This window comes from Monopterus albus, unplaced genomic scaffold, assembly GCF_001952655.1.
Source record: "Monopterus albus unplaced genomic scaffold, M_albus_1.0 scaffold17.1, whole genome shotgun sequence".
NCBI classification, from domain to species: Eukaryota; Metazoa; Chordata; class Actinopteri; order Synbranchiformes; family Synbranchidae; genus Monopterus; species Monopterus albus.
In genome coordinates this window covers 4,251,169-4,266,667 of record NW_018127897.1, presented here as the reverse complement: position 1 = coordinate 4,266,667, position 15,499 = coordinate 4,251,169, and the positions used below count along the sequence as shown (strand labels likewise).

General features: G+C 40.7%; 1 protein-coding gene across 3 annotated transcripts in view; it reads left to right on the top strand.

The window, feature by feature from the left end:
* Positions 1-15,499, top strand: part of cskl (c-src tyrosine kinase-like) — a 57,189-nt gene that overhangs the window by 31,525 nt on the left and 10,165 nt on the right. For 2 of the 3 annotated variants that reach the window (XM_020592388.1, XM_020592389.1), the window contains exons 2-4: positions 793-876; positions 5,680-5,793; positions 7,374-7,486. In XM_020592388.1, coding sequence (XP_020448044.1) covers positions 862-876; positions 5,680-5,793; positions 7,374-7,486 — 242 coding nt within the window. In that variant the 5' untranslated portion in view covers positions 793-861. Of the gene's footprint in view, positions 1-792; positions 877-5,673; positions 5,794-7,373; positions 7,487-15,499 lie in introns of those variants that run through there. The other variant, XM_020592390.1, reaches the window with a different exon arrangement.

Here is a 15,499-nt window from a genome sequence, read left to right as displayed (position 1 = left end):
TTGTTTTAAAGGCTCTTAGTGGTTTGGCACCATCCTGCCTCACTGAATTAGTGCACTGGCACAAACCTACAAGGTCCCACAGATCTTCAAGCCAGTTAAATCAGTAAGGGGGCAAACACTTTTTCACACCACTGTAACCCCGGTACTGGCTTCTCTCTACTGGCTTCCAGTCCGTTTTAGAATCGATTTTAAGTGATTGATTTTTGTTTTTAAGGCTCTTAATGGTTTGGCACCATCCTGCCTCACTGAATTAGTGCACTGGCACAAACCTACAAGGTCCCACAGATCTTCAAGCCAGTTACTTTTAGAGGTTTCTAGGGCCAGATATAAATGCTGGGGTGACTGTGTTTTTACTGTTGCAGCCCCTAAATTGTGGAATACTCAACCTCTTAATCTTAGATCAGCTACTGACCTGACTACCTTTAAATCACTGATTAAAACATATTTATTTGCCTTGGCTTTTAATACATATAAGGACCTGATGCATTCCTTTTAATTAATTTATAGACTGTCATCGGTGTGTCTGTGTTATTGTGCTGTTTTATTTTTGCACTGAACCTATTTTATTTTAGTTATTTATTGTGATTTTATTCTGCCCATGTCAAGTACTTTGGTCAGCTGGATGTTGTTTTTAAAGTGCTATATACATTTTCATTTGATTTGATAAAACAATAGCTGTTCTTGCTTAGGCATCTGAACAGAGGGAAGAGTATAAAGTCTTCAGAATATAGCTTGCATCCAGCCTCTCAAATTTGGTTGTGTTTTTAATGTTTTCTTTGCTGTGGGTTGCAGCTCTGATGGTACTACCTGAACAGTGACCGCTGCCTGCCTGAGGACACCTGCTGCCCAATTCCTTTCAACATGTCTGGGATCCATGTAAGTGAATGCACGTTTTTCCAATATACAGGTTTACAGGTGCATACATTTAAACACTACATTTCATACAATTTCAAACATCTACAAAAAGTGCTGCTGAGGAAAGCCAGCATTTGCTGCTTGTGGCTTCTTTGCAGCTTGATCAGCTTATGGAGGTTATGCAGTTACAAGAAAGTCATCTTAGTCGTAGTTTAAGTAATGCCTCTGTTCACTTTCTGCACATTTGTCTACATTTTTTTCTTCTTTAGAGAATTAAATCGAATGAAAACTGACACAATATAATACATCAACAAAAGTTTCTGTCTGCCTAAATGGACTTCTATCGGGTTCTGGTACATGCTACTACTTTTAAGTGACTAGTGTGTGGTTTGGGTGGCTATTGTATTTACCTTCTTAGCTGCCAGTTATTTAAGCACAGTCACCAAAGAAGTTCAGGTGGTCTTCTCTGCTTAACGCTAATGATTAAACTCATAATGCTCATTAATCAAAACTTTTCCTTTCTGTACAAATTCCTCAAGTCTTCAGTTATAATGCAACTTGTGCAATGCTGCAAGTTAATATTCCCTAGCACCAGCTGTCAAGTTAAATTACTGTTGTTTAATATAGAGGACAAAGTTCACCCTCTACATAAAAACAGCACTGTAGCATATTCTTTCTTGAGCAGTCAGATGTTTGACAGTGTTGATGACATCTTGTTTTTTTTATTTTTTTTTATCTATAACCTTTTCCACACTGAAGCTTGCCAATTATCATTTAGCTGTGAAGCTGCAGTCCACAGTCTAGTCACATGAAGTTGCACTCACAGCTACTCTATGGATAACACTCCATACTAATAAGGAATGTAGAAATTTAAAGGGTAAGTTGTGGATTTGAAATAAATATTTTCCTTAACAATGATTTTTTTTCTATAAAATGACATCAAAGTAAAAATTTCCATCCATTCTCACATCAAGGTGAAATCTTGTCTTGTTTGGTCCAAGCAGTCAAAATTTTGGAGATAATTCAGTTTATAATGATACACAGTAAGAAAGTCACTTTCAGCTTTTCCCGTTTTAGGGGTCACCACAGCAAATTGTCACACCGACGACTCGCATGTTGACATTTGGCACGTGTTTTATGCCGGATGTCCTTCCTGATGCAACCCTGACTCGAACCCAAGCCGCAGCGGCGAGAGTGCTGCGCCTTAAACACTAGTCTACCAGGGATGACTAGTTTATAATGATACACAGTAGTACATGAAAAATTATCAAAATTGTTTGAGTTTAACTGACTCTCATTCAATCAATAGTTTCAGTAGTATTGACAGGCACTTAATTTTCCATTATTAATTATTTAGGCAGGTAACACCAGCCACCACGATTACTAACAGAGGATATGGAAAAAAAACTGTGGTGGTACTCAAATCCCTTAAGTAAAAGTAGCAATACAACAGTATAAAAATATTCTGTTACAAGTAAAAGTCCTGCATTCAAAATGTTACCTAAGTAAAAGTATAAAGGTATTAGCATCAGAACATGGTTAAAGTAAAAGTAGCCATTATGCAGCATGGTACATTGAGCATATCGTATTGGATTATAATTATTGATATTACATTGAATTTTGCATCTGATAAAGGGGGAGCTAGTTTTAGCTATCTTATAATTCAAAGTACTACACATGCTGCTGGTTAGCTTGTTCATTTTCCACCAGATCAATAAAGTGTTATGACAAATTTTTATTTTTTAACTAATTTGATTCTGAAAAGTAACTGGACTGGAAAAAATAGCTGAACTGGATTTATATTGTAACTGTCTAGTATCGTTATGGTTTCCTCTTGCTTTCTGATTCTGTGCCTTTATTTTTTTGCTCCGTTTCCCCTCATCTGCTCCAGCTTTACCCCGGTCTTAATCACCACTCATTGCAACCACCTGTCCCTCGTTATCCCTTGGTTGCCTGTGACATGTATACTGCCTCCCTTCCCTCAGTCACTCGCCAGTTCATACTGTTACATACCTGATCCTGTTGCCACTCGGTTGTGGAAACTCTTCCAGACACTCCTGGCTCTTCTCACCTGCACCTGAGATCCCAAACGACTTTTCCGAGTTTGCAAGCTGAGCTGCCTGCTGCTATTTCTCCAGCCTGCCAGCTACGCTGTTACTTGCTCTTCTCAATCTACTCACCTGTGAGTATCGATGATGCCAGCGACGCCAGCGAGGCTTTCCTGTCCAGCAGTGCCTGCTGTTATTTCTCCAGCCTGACAGCTACACTGTCTCCTGCTCTTCTCCGCCTACTCACCTCCCTTCTCCTATCTACTCACTTGTGAGTGTAAAAGACACCAGTGACGCCGGCAAGGTATCCTGACCAGCAGTGCCTGCTGTTATTTCTCCAATCGGCCAGCTACGCTTTCACCAGCTCCTCTCCTGTCTACTCCCAGCCCTTGTCCATGCACCTCTACGTCCAGATCCTCCTGTCTCCCTGGTTCCTGTCCACCCCGTCTCCATGCATCCTGCCTGCCTTCGTCCCCAGCTCCACGCTGCTCTCCCCGCCTGTCCTGTCCAGGACCTGCTCTGCCTGCCTGTCCCATCCAGAACCTACGCTGCCTGCCTGTTCCCTCTCTGTTAGCTCACTCGTCACATACAATAAACTCTTTTCTTGTTTCATTCTCAGTGAGTCTCTTGTCTGCATCTTTGGGTCCTACCTTCCATGCCTCACCCTAACAAGTATTTAAAATAGGCCCCTGATATCTGACATTTTGGTCAAACTCACTTGCACATGCAAGACCTTGAGGTGCTGACATAAACCCATATCTGCAGTTGCGTCTGAATGTGCATATGCACACATCCATTGGTGCCCAGCTCCGTTTTGGTAGTTTCACATTACCAGGCTGGCTCAGTGGTTCAGCTGAAGCCTTAGAGTGGGATTATGTTCTCTCCTACTCTACATCCGCTGCCTTCACCTGTCCTTATTGATCAGGTTGTTTTCAGATGTCACCCCACAGAGCTGCACTACAATCAAGTAAAAATCTTTAAAAACATCACCTTTTTAGAATTTGGAAAGACCAAAGCTGGGAATCAACTTAACACAAAATCTTTTATAGCTCATGTTTGTGTAGTCATGTTAAATGAGAGAGGTCAGTATTTTCCAGCGTTAGGCAGCTTGTGATACAAGCACCAAGTTTGTTCTTATGTGCAGTTTGACTAGCTTTAAGAAACTTTAACTGTGTTTTTGTCAATGAATCTTAGTTGCAAGTAATTAATCATGTTGTGTACCACAACCAATAACAATGTCAGATTATTTTGGGTGTTTGAGCCCAAGGCCCGTGACACTATCCACTTTATAGCATCATAAATGAATTATAGATTCAGTGTGTCATGGTCTCTTAAGGCCAGGGGCTTTCTTGACCCAGAATGCTTTGAAGAGGAACTCAGTGAACTGGTGGTGATGTTACCAGCCCATACCCAAAAGGCCAAAGATGCAGTAGCTGTTGTGCATCCATCAGCAGACCACAGAATGACTCCTGAGCTGAACTAGAATGTACATTCTGTATGTGGTCGACCTCTGATGCATCTGTGGTGAAAATATGTTGTGAAATGTTTGTCATTAAATTCTTGCAAAACTGAATGACTTATGACACTTTTCTTGTAGGAAGTGTGGGAAAAGACTGCATTGTCTCAAAAATATGTTAATCTAACTTGAGGCTACATTTAATTATGGCTTTCTTCCTTGTTGCTTTTTGTGTTGCACATAACCTTCAGCTGCAATCATCAGCAGTGGTTCATATTCAATATACAGCATTGACTGAGAGTGTATTCAGCTGTAGTGTGTGTTGCCAGGAATACGGGAGCTTATACCAAGACTAACACCTGCTGCTTTGTACTCTGGCTTTCTCATTTAATCTCATTCATTCTATTGTGGTTTACTGCTGATCATGGGACTGGGCAGATCTAACAGTGCAAACTGAATAGACTCAGCATACTTATCCTTACTGTCATTTACATTTGTATTTTAGGCATGTGGGTACCACTTCTACAGTATTCGGAGTGACTGACATGTGACGTGTGCGACAGTGTGTTTGTTTGTTTTTTTGTTTTGTTCTGTTTTGTTTTGTTTTCTGGCTGATTAGACCTTGGTTCAGGTTGAAGCTCGGCCAAACTACACAGGAAATTAGCTAATAACAGTATCTCAGCTTCCGACTCTAGTGTAATTCATGTGATGTGGTGGTTAAGTTAGCTCATAAACCATATTCAAACTTGTTCAGTCATAAATTTGTTACTATATTGATTTCAGCCTTAATAGTAATAGTAGATTGACTGATGGCCACATGGCAGAACAGATGCATGTAATTACTCAAAGTTTATTTCTTTTAACAGAGGGGTCACAAGAGACAAAAAAGTGCAAAGCAGAAACTTGTGATGGGAGGTACTAGGCTACATTTTCAATTCATAATCTAAAGACTTTACTGAAGCAGAGTGAACTATCAGCATTTTTTAGGTTCCTCTGCAGAAATCCTTTATTTATTTACTTTTTTTGTTTTTGGTAAAATGAACAGCCTTAACAGGCATAAAATGAAGAATTTAAATTTTTTTTATATGTTATGCTGTTTGCCACTATGCCTGTACACTGATAAACCCTCATCTTCACCTTTTTCCAAGAGTTATTTAACCACCTTAGGGTGTATTAATCAGACTTTGAAGTGGTTTGGGTTAGCATGCACAATTTCACATTATTGCCTGTTGCTGTGTATTAAAACTGGCTCATAAATAACCCAGCTCAGCTGTCTTCCCTCAGTGTAATTAATGTTCCTCTCTGTCTTCTGTGATGCAGTCACCATGGTCGAATGGCACAGAGTGTGTAGCCAAATACAACTTCCAGGCTTCCAATGAACAGGACCTGCCCTTCTGCAAAGGAGATGTACTCACCATCATCGGAGTTACCAGGGTAAGGAGAGCAGGTGGCTGAAACGATGGGTAGGGTAGGGTAAGACTTTATTGATCCCACAATGGGGAAATTCCAGTGTTCCAGCAGCATTAGAGAGCAAACAACAAAACACCACAAGAACAACAAAACACCATAGTGATCTCCGAGAAGCAAATCAAAGGTACCTATAAGAAAAGACAAAACATAGCACTTGAGAGAAATCAAGAACAAGAATATTACTCCCACAATTAATTCCACAATGGGGAGAAACCCTGTATATCAACGGCAGTAGAGACTAAACGACAGACACCATAAGAGCAGCAGACACCGCAAGCATCTCTGAAAAACAAATCAAGAATACCCAAAAACAGTACAAGCATTTCAGAGAAATCAGGAACAAGATATCGCTCCCACAATCAATTCCACAGACAGAGCAGTCTGTGGTCAGAGAGGGAGGGAGTTTTTATTGTTCTTTGTGTGCACACTGTATCAAACAAACCTTGATATTATTCAAGGATTGAGTTAAGAGTTAATGGTTTAAGAGCTTTTCATTTTACTTCTTGATTAGGTTGCACAGTTAACAGGGTTAGTTAGTTTTAATTTCTCCAGACTGTGCACTAAATACTGGAATTTTATCTAATACAGACATGACTATGTCAGCTTAAGTTGACAGGGCTGTGACACAAGCTACACCATTCCCTGCCCAGTTTTTATATGTCCCTGCTAGCAGTAGCCATGACCAGAGGCATTATATTTTCGGTTTTGTCTGTCTCATTTTTGTGAATGTCATATCTCAAAAACGCCTTGAGGGAATTTCTTAGTTTGGCACAAGTGTCCCCTTGGACTCAAATATGAACTGATTAGATTGCAGTGGTCAACTCCAGCTTCCTTTCACGGTCCAAAGACGTGGCTTAGGTTGGAGACTCTAAATTGCCCCAGGAGTGAGTGTGTATCTAGCCACAGGGGTTTCACATCAGTGACTTCTGTGCCAGTCCCAAGCCTGGATGAATAGAGAGGGTTGTGTCAGGAAGGGCATCCGGTGTAAAAACGTGCCAAATTTAATAATGCGAATCAGATTTGCTGTGGCATCCCCTAACGGGAACAGCCAAAAGTAGAGTAGAGTAGAGAGATTGCAGTGGTCAAAGGCCAAGGACAGTGGCATCACATCTGTCCCACTCCATTTGACTGATCGGTGGAGGCACACAACTGCAAAGCAGTAGTACTAGTTGTTTATGTCTCAGAAACCAATGTTTGGTGTATTGATGGTCACATGCTAAAAGGACAGCTGCTTCTTCTGGCAGAAATTTTATTTAGTTGAATTGTTGCAGAAAACAAACTTTTTTTTTCTTTTAGCTTAGGCGCTCTCTTGGTCCCATTGGTGTGTCAGATAAAACAGCACTTCATCCTGTCCCACTTCAGCCTAGTCCCAAACCAGTGGTGTTGAAATTGATTTCAGCGTTCGTTCTCTACCATGTGTAGAGTGTATTTCTAGATAGTTATGAGAGCTCCTCACCTACAGAATGACTGATTTATGTTAAGATGGCAGCCAAATTATTAGTACGAATATTAAGATTGTGTTGTTGTGTATTTGGCTGTTCAAGGATCCCAACTGGTACAGAGCGAGGAACACAGTGGGCAGAGAGGGCACCATCCCAGCTAACTATGTCCAGAAAAGGGAAGGAGTCAGGTCAGGAGGGAAACTCAGTCTAATGCCGTAAGTACCACAGAGTAACAGGAGAAACCCAGCAACACTTTAAACATGAGCTTAAAAAATCCTGTGTGTCTTACACTGGTATTGTGTTCAGATGTAATCTGAGAAATGTTTTGATGTTTTATGTCTATATACTGTAAGTCATGAAAAAGCATTGTTGGATTACTGTAGTGTTAACATTTGTGAAACATTTTATTTAGAAAGAACATTGTAGGAAGCTGATGACACATAATACCGACACATAGTACAGGAGTGACCAATCAGTACAGCAATAATCATAATAAATGTAAATATTTTTATGTGTCTCTGCTCACTGCCACATATGTTCTCTGTCCTTAAGCTGTTGTGCCACCACTTACTTGTGTGGCCTGCAGCAAGGGAAAATGTAGTGCAGATTTAAAAAGTCAAGCAAAGATGGAAATATGATCTCTTTCAGCTTTTGCATTAGAGTTGCAGTGATATGAGATTTTCACTGTATCATAACCATCTAAAAATATCCCAGTTTCACAGTATTACACAATTGCTATTATTATCAGCTACAACAGCTCTTAAACGGGGTGGCTGTGGCTTACGAGGTAGGGCAGTCGTCTTCTAACCAGCAAGTTGGTGGTTCGATTCCCGGTCTCCCCGCATGCCTAAGTGTCCCTGAGCAAGACACTGAACCCCAAATTGCTCCCGGTGGTTCGACTGGCGCCAGTGTGCGGCAGCCTCTCGTCATCGGTGTGTGAATGTGTGTGTGAATGGGTGAATGGTGTATAATCTCCTGTAAAGCGCTTTGGCCAGTGTAACACACTGTGAGAGAGCGCTATATAAAATACAGTCCATTTACCATTTACTTAAATGAATGACAACAACAGGGTCTTTTTTATTGTAAGTGACTAAGACTATGACAGTTGATTGAGCTGGATTGCAGCACTAGATTGACCCGAAAGAATAAACAGTTATAAAGATGATTAAAAAACACAGAATATAACTGTGACATATTATATAACTAAAACATGTTAGTTTGCATGTTAGCGCCACTAGTAGAGGAAGTATTCACATCCTTGATTTAAGTAAAAGTACTAGTATCACACTGTAAAAGTAGCCTATTCTGTTACAAGTAAAAGTCCTGCATCGAAAATGTTTAGTAAAATTAACCATGGCAACACCTAAACCATGTTACCACCCTAAAATTCAGTGATTTCTGAGGGAGGGGACTAGTTTCTGGTCCCCACAAGGATGGCCGAGTCCGCACAGTGTGAGTGTGTTAACAGGTTTTGGTCCTCATGATGTAAGTAATACAAAGGCACATACACACACACACTTCTGAGAGCCGGCAAATTTTGTGTGTGTTTTTTTGGGTCACATCGGGATCATTGTGAGTCCTGTTGTAAGTCAGAGATCAGCAAATGAACAAACAATGTGGAAAATAATTTGGCAAGCACATTTTTTGACCAATGTTTATGTGTTCACATGTTTTACTGTTTGGGATTAAAGATGGAAACAGGGCATAGTTTGATCTGCATGGAGGGATGGTGTTCTCAGAGGTGTCCGTTTCTGAGATGTCTAAAGTAATCCCGCGCTGCTGATTTAAATTTCTTTCATTGGTGGATGGAGTTTGGTGACATCATCCTCCTCCTTTCTGCCATCTGTTCACTCCATGTGTGCGTGTGGCGCCCGTTGCAGAGTCTGACAGATAGTCCAAGAAGAAAGGTGGGCAAGCATTGTGGTTTTAACTTCAGTACTGGTAATAAGCAAAAATGCATGATATGATAACCATCAGTTTTCATGCCATGGTATACCATGAAACCGGTATACCGCCGCAACCCTACTTTGCATTTTTACTGTGTCCTCTCTTGTCTGTGTGTGGCTTCCCCACAGTCTGGGACCAGCTGTGTACTACTGTTGAATCAGACTCTTTGAAGCTGCTATTTAAAAAAAGTGATGTAAACATAATGAGAGGCATATGCAAATAGCCGAGAGCACACAGGCTGCTACAGTAACGTCACAGATGTTGTCATTTGAAAGCTGCCACAGTGTTTGTGTTTACCCTTGAAGAAGAATTTAGATCTCTAGAAAGTTATTAATTCAAGTGTAAAATGTCAGGATGTGAAGTTATAAGAAGATGGTCACACTGCAGAGAGTGGAGATACGCTGTGATCAATACTTAAATGTTATTACATCAAAGCCAAACTGATCTTACACATTTATTTAAGCTTGTCATTGTTTATAATTGTGTGCTGTGTTAATGAAAATACCTTCACTAAATGATCTGTTGTGCTGTCTTTTTGGTTGTCCCTCTGTTTTCCTAAAAGGCACGTTTTATCTTGACAGTATTAGGTGATGTACAGTACAGTAGCTGGGTTCCCATCGTTTTATGTTGCTAGCTACTTTCAGACATTCTATGAAAACACCGAACTGACATCATCCTCCTCAGAGAAAATCTTGGCATCGTAAAGGAAGTTAGCCCATAGATTGATAGTCACAAGCATTGCGGCCTTTTCAGTGCTGCTTTTTGAGCTCACAGTAGTTGGCAGCATGACGCACTGTAATGATACATGGCAGGAAATGTTTAAATGGACCTTTTGACCTCGTTTGTCTCATTTTGTCCACAGCTACAGAAAGCTTTAACCACATGCCATGTTTAACATGATCAGCGGGTCATCCAGCTCTGGCATGATATGGGTGTGGGTGGACGGGTGGGTAGTCAGTCTGAAGGGGCCTGGATAACATCAAATTAGCCCTGCACAACTAATAAGAGCTTTGCCGACATATAATAATAGCATGAATTACTTATCTGCTCCTAAAATACAAGCTACAGCTTTACTGTAGCTCTTGATTACCTTTCTTTTTGTAGTCACTTGTTCTCACAGTGAATAATCAAGTGACTTTTTAGTTTAGCTGTTACCAAATTCTCATTACCATGTTCCTCCTGTTCAAGACAAACAAGTACAAAAAATATGAGCTGCTGATGGCCAACATTCTGCAGAATAAGTCTGTTTTTAAGCACCGTCTAACTGCTGGCATAAATTTTATTTTGATTTCACTTAAGGAATGAATAGATAGTTGCACTCGATGACCTCATGTCCTTTAGATCACTGCATAGTTAAGTGTTATTTGTTGTGTGTGTGTTTTCCCAAAAATACTTGAGCCATCAGAAGTCATTCCTCTGGAGCCATTAGACATAATTAGCTTGTGATGAATCACTCACAGATGTCTCTGAGAAGACCTCTCATTCTTTTCTCTGTTACATAAGGGTTCGGCTGTGGTCTTCTGTCTCCATGTTCACCCTGACCGATTGATACTCAGCAGTAGATGGTCCTTTCCCTCTCTGGCATCTAACAGCCTACTCTCTCTGCTGCCCCCTTGTGATGGACATCTTGTCCATATTACAGCACCACCCTAAAGAAGGCTGGGGTGTTCATCCCTGCAGTCCTGCTTCCTCTTTTCCTGTTGCTTACCACATTTTTTCTTGTATTTTATTATGATGTAATTTATAAAAACTCCAGTGAATTGCAAAGTACAGAGCAACTAGCATATGTCCACCAGCAGGCTCAGTCCCTCCTTAGGCCATCCACGCTTGGTGCCTGTTCTTGGATTAGTGGGAGTTAAGGAGCTGCTGTTCATCAGAGAAGCTGTCTGCACTGATCTAATCAACTCAACCCATATTAAGCTCCTTTACCACAACAGCTGAGTTCGAAGAGCAGGGTGAGGGAGTACTGAGGCAGCCACGGGAAAATGGGTTAAATCAATTATAGCTGTTTATTACCATACCAGCAAAGACAGATAGAGAGGCCTTATGGGCTGCTGCTGTGTGCAACTAATACCACCTTTCACACAAGGAGTGACATAAATCAATGGGATACGTTTGCTGTTTTGTGGTGGAGGTTGCTGGGATAGTGATGTGTTAGAGCTCAGGACTACAGGTCCACAGAGGCAGAGGAGCAGTAGTATGAAAATTCTCAACTCTTACAATGAGGACACAGTTTTTGTCACAGTCTAACTGTATTTTAGAGTAAACTAAGATACTGCTTAAATACTTGTGGCTCAGTTAATTAACACTTAATTGTTAGCGTTAGCGTAGAAGGGGTTAGTAAAGACCACAGAGCAGTAGATGACCGTATCCATTAGTAGCCGCCAGGCCATATGGTGAGTGAATCAGGGTTAGACGAGTAGCGGATGGAATTGGGTAGCAAGAGCTTTATTTGTTCTCATTTTTTACTCCAGTGTGTCTCAGATATTCAGCCCATTTTGTGGTCTCCCCGACTTCAATCAGAAATGGGTGGGTTGGTGAGTTGGTTCTGGGCAACTCACACCTCATTTGAGCCATTTATGCATTTTCCTGTTATTGCAGTGCCTGGAGTTTCCAGTTTTCAGCTTCATCTCTGTGCACGTGTGTGCTTGTGTGCGCCATGCTTCCTGTTGTTTGGGTTCAGGTACTTTCTCAGTGACTCCACAAGACGAGACAGCCCTACCCCTGCACTACTTCAACTGAACAGACTGGAAGTGTGGCTGCCAGTTTCCCAATACCACCCCGCACTTATTTTTACGCTTCTCATTTCGGAAGAGGGCTGTGGGTTGTGACATGTGGAAGTGGATCCTGCTGTATGGTTGAAGTTGAGGTTGTATCTCTGTTCACACAGAGAAGATGAGTTTTTTTTTTTCCACAGGAACTCGCACAAGTGGTATTGCCGTGCATAGATCACACTGGTGTCTTAATATGAACTCCAGCAATGTCCTATTCATTTGTGTGCGTGTGTGTGTTTTCAATAGGGATGTAACAGTATGAAAGTTTCACAGTATGATAACCATCTCAGAACATTTCACAGTTTAACTGTATTATGGTATAAGATATTACACAGTTACAATTATAATCAGCTATAATGACCCTCAGCAGAATGAAAAAGGGGTCTTTGTTACAAATGATTCTCCCAGTTGATTGAGTTGGACTGCAGCACTAGATTGACCCCAAAGAATAAACAGAGTTATAAAGATGATTTAAAAATAAAAGTAAAACTATAACATGTTATGTAAATAAAGTATGTTAGTTTGCATGTTAGTACCTGTACAGTAGTAGAGGACGTATTCACATCCTTTAGTTTAAAGCGCAGAGAGCATCATGAAGAACAAGGAACACACCAGGCAGGTCCGAGATACTGTTGTGGAGAAGTTTAAAGCCGGATTTGGATACAAAAAGATTTCCCAAGCTTTAAACATCCCAAGGAGCACTGTGCAAGCGATAATATTGAAATGGAAGGAGTATCAGACCACTGCAAATCTACCAAGACCTGGCCGTCCCTCTAAACTTTCAGCTCATACAAGGAGAAGACTGATCAGAGATGCAGCCAAGAGGCCCATGATCACTCTGGATGAACTGCAGAGATCTACAGCTGAGGTGGGAGACTCTGTCCATAGGACAACAATCAGTCGTATACTGCACAAATCTGGCCTTTATGGAAGAGTGGCAAGAAGAAAGCCATTTCTTAAAGATATCCATAAAAAGTGTCGTTTAAAGTTTGCCACAAGCCACCTGGGAGACACACCAAACATGTGGAAGAAGGTGCTCTGGTCAGATGAAACCAACATCGAACTTTTTGGCAACAATGCAAAACGTTATGTTTGGCGTAAAAGCAACACAGCTCATCACCCTGAACACACCATCCCCATTGTCAAACATGGTGGTGGCAGCATCCTGGTTTGGGCCTGCTTTTCTTCAGCAGGGACAGGGAAGATGGTTAAAATTGATGGGAAGATGGATGGAGCCAAATACAGGACCATTCTGGAAGGAAACCTGATGGAGTCTGCAAAAGACCTGAGACTGGGACGGAGCTTTGTCTTCCAACAAGACAATGATCCAAAACATAAAGCAAAATCTACAATGGAATGGTTCCCAAATAAACATATCCAGGTGTTAGAATGGCCAAGTCAAAGTCCAGACCTGAATCCAATCGAGAATCTGTGGAAAGAACTGAAAACTGCTGTTCACAAATGCTCTCCATCCAACCTCACTGAGCTCGAGCTGTTTTGCAAGGAGGCATGGGCAAAAATTTCAGTCTCTCGATGTGCAAAACTGATAGAGACATACCCCAAGTGACTTACAGCTGTAATCGCAGCAAAAGGTGGCGCTACAAAGTATTAACTTAAGGGGGCTGAATAATTTTGCACGCCCAATTTTTCAGTTTTTTATTTGTTAAAAAAGTTTGAAATATCCAATAAATTTTGTTCCACTTCATGATTGTGTCCCACTTGTTGTTGATTCTTCACAAAAAATTACAGTTTTATATCTTTATGTTTGAAGCCTGAAATGTGGCAAAAGGTCGCAAAGTTCAAGGGGGCCGAATACTTTCGCAAGGCACTGTATAAGTATTAAAACAAAAATGTACTTAAAGTAGGCTATTCAAGGCAGAAAAATGTTATATTACACAGTATATCATTAGTGAACAGCCTACCACTCATGCACTGATATAAAAGCAGGATTTGAACACTCTAGTTGGTTGAGACTGTGATAAACTGACAACCTGTCCAGGGTGGACCTCGCCTCTCGCCCAGTGTCACCAGGGATTGGCTCCAACCCCCCCACGACCCTCTTCATCTACTTATGCACATATTGATCACATTTCGAATAAGAAAGAACTGTAATTCAGCCAAGGTCATATTATAAGTAATATCCTACCTCTGTCTTGAGGCTATGCAGTCTGTTACTTCATCACCTCACCTCCGGATATTTTGGGTCAAATTCGTTTGGTGTTTTGTCACGTAACATCCTAAGCTAAGCTATGCCGTGCCGTCTTCTGTATGGTATACAGAAAGATTTTCCCTGATGAAGTTTAAAGCATTAACCAACTCTTTATTAAAACATTTAGAACCATATTGACAGATATTCACAAAATTATAGTCTTTAGGAAATAAAAAGCTATTTTATAATAAAAATAAATGCATCACGTAACAGTGAGAGTAAAAAAAACTAAGGACGGTTGAAAATTAACTCATTTTTGTATCCAACAAAGCGGTCATGTCAAAATGAACGACTCAAAACCGAGGACTCGAAAGGTGTACTAACCTCATGCGATGTTGCGCAGTCAACACAAAATGGAGGAATCACTCCCGGAGTGACCTCATGTTCTCGAGTCATGGGAAAGATTTGTTCAAAATGAACGAATCATTCGTGAATGACACATCACTCATTGGTTGAGGTGGAGCTCTGCTGAACAAGTTTGTATCCAAGTGCAACTACTTAATGTGTTCATTATGGATTAACCTGCTGATTATTTTGTCCATTAATCGATTGACTGGTTTGCGAAACTTCTGATAATAGTGAGAAATTCCATCACACTGCTGTAAAAGATTACCAGAATAGTTGTTAATTTACTGTAGGTGCGCATAAGCGCAGCCAGACCTCTCTGTGCCTTTACTCACACTCACTTACTCACTTATGTGAGCTGGGAAAGTTTGTGCGTTTCCATTCCCCTTACATTATTCATCCAAGTTTCAGAAATAGCAATTATATTAAAAGAATGTGTAAGACTACTAAGATAATGTTTTATACTCTGAAAGTTTGTGTATAGACTTCTGCTATTAAAGTGAATTAGTGATAATTTGTTTTCAGTCTTAACATTGCTGTTAAACTGCTCATCTGTGTAATACTTGCAGTTATTTTCAGAGTCAGAAAATAACCCTAGAGTTCAGAGAGTTTGATCTGCATGAAGGGATGGTGTTCTCTTAGGTGTCCGTTTTTGAGATATCCAAAGTAATCCTGTGCTGCTGAATTAAATGTCTTTTTTTGGTGATATCAACCTCCTCTGGTATTTGTCTGCTGCATGTGTGTGTGTGTGTGTGTGTGTGTGTGTGTGTGTGTGTGTGTGTGACACTAGTTGCAGTGTCATTCAGGCAGTCAGTGAAGAAAGGTGCACGCGCTTTCCGTTTTTCTTCAATACCGGTAATAAGCAAATGTGCATGGTATGATAACCATCAATTTTCATACCATGCAATACCGTGAAACCGATATACCGCTGCAACCCTAGTTTTTCATCTCTT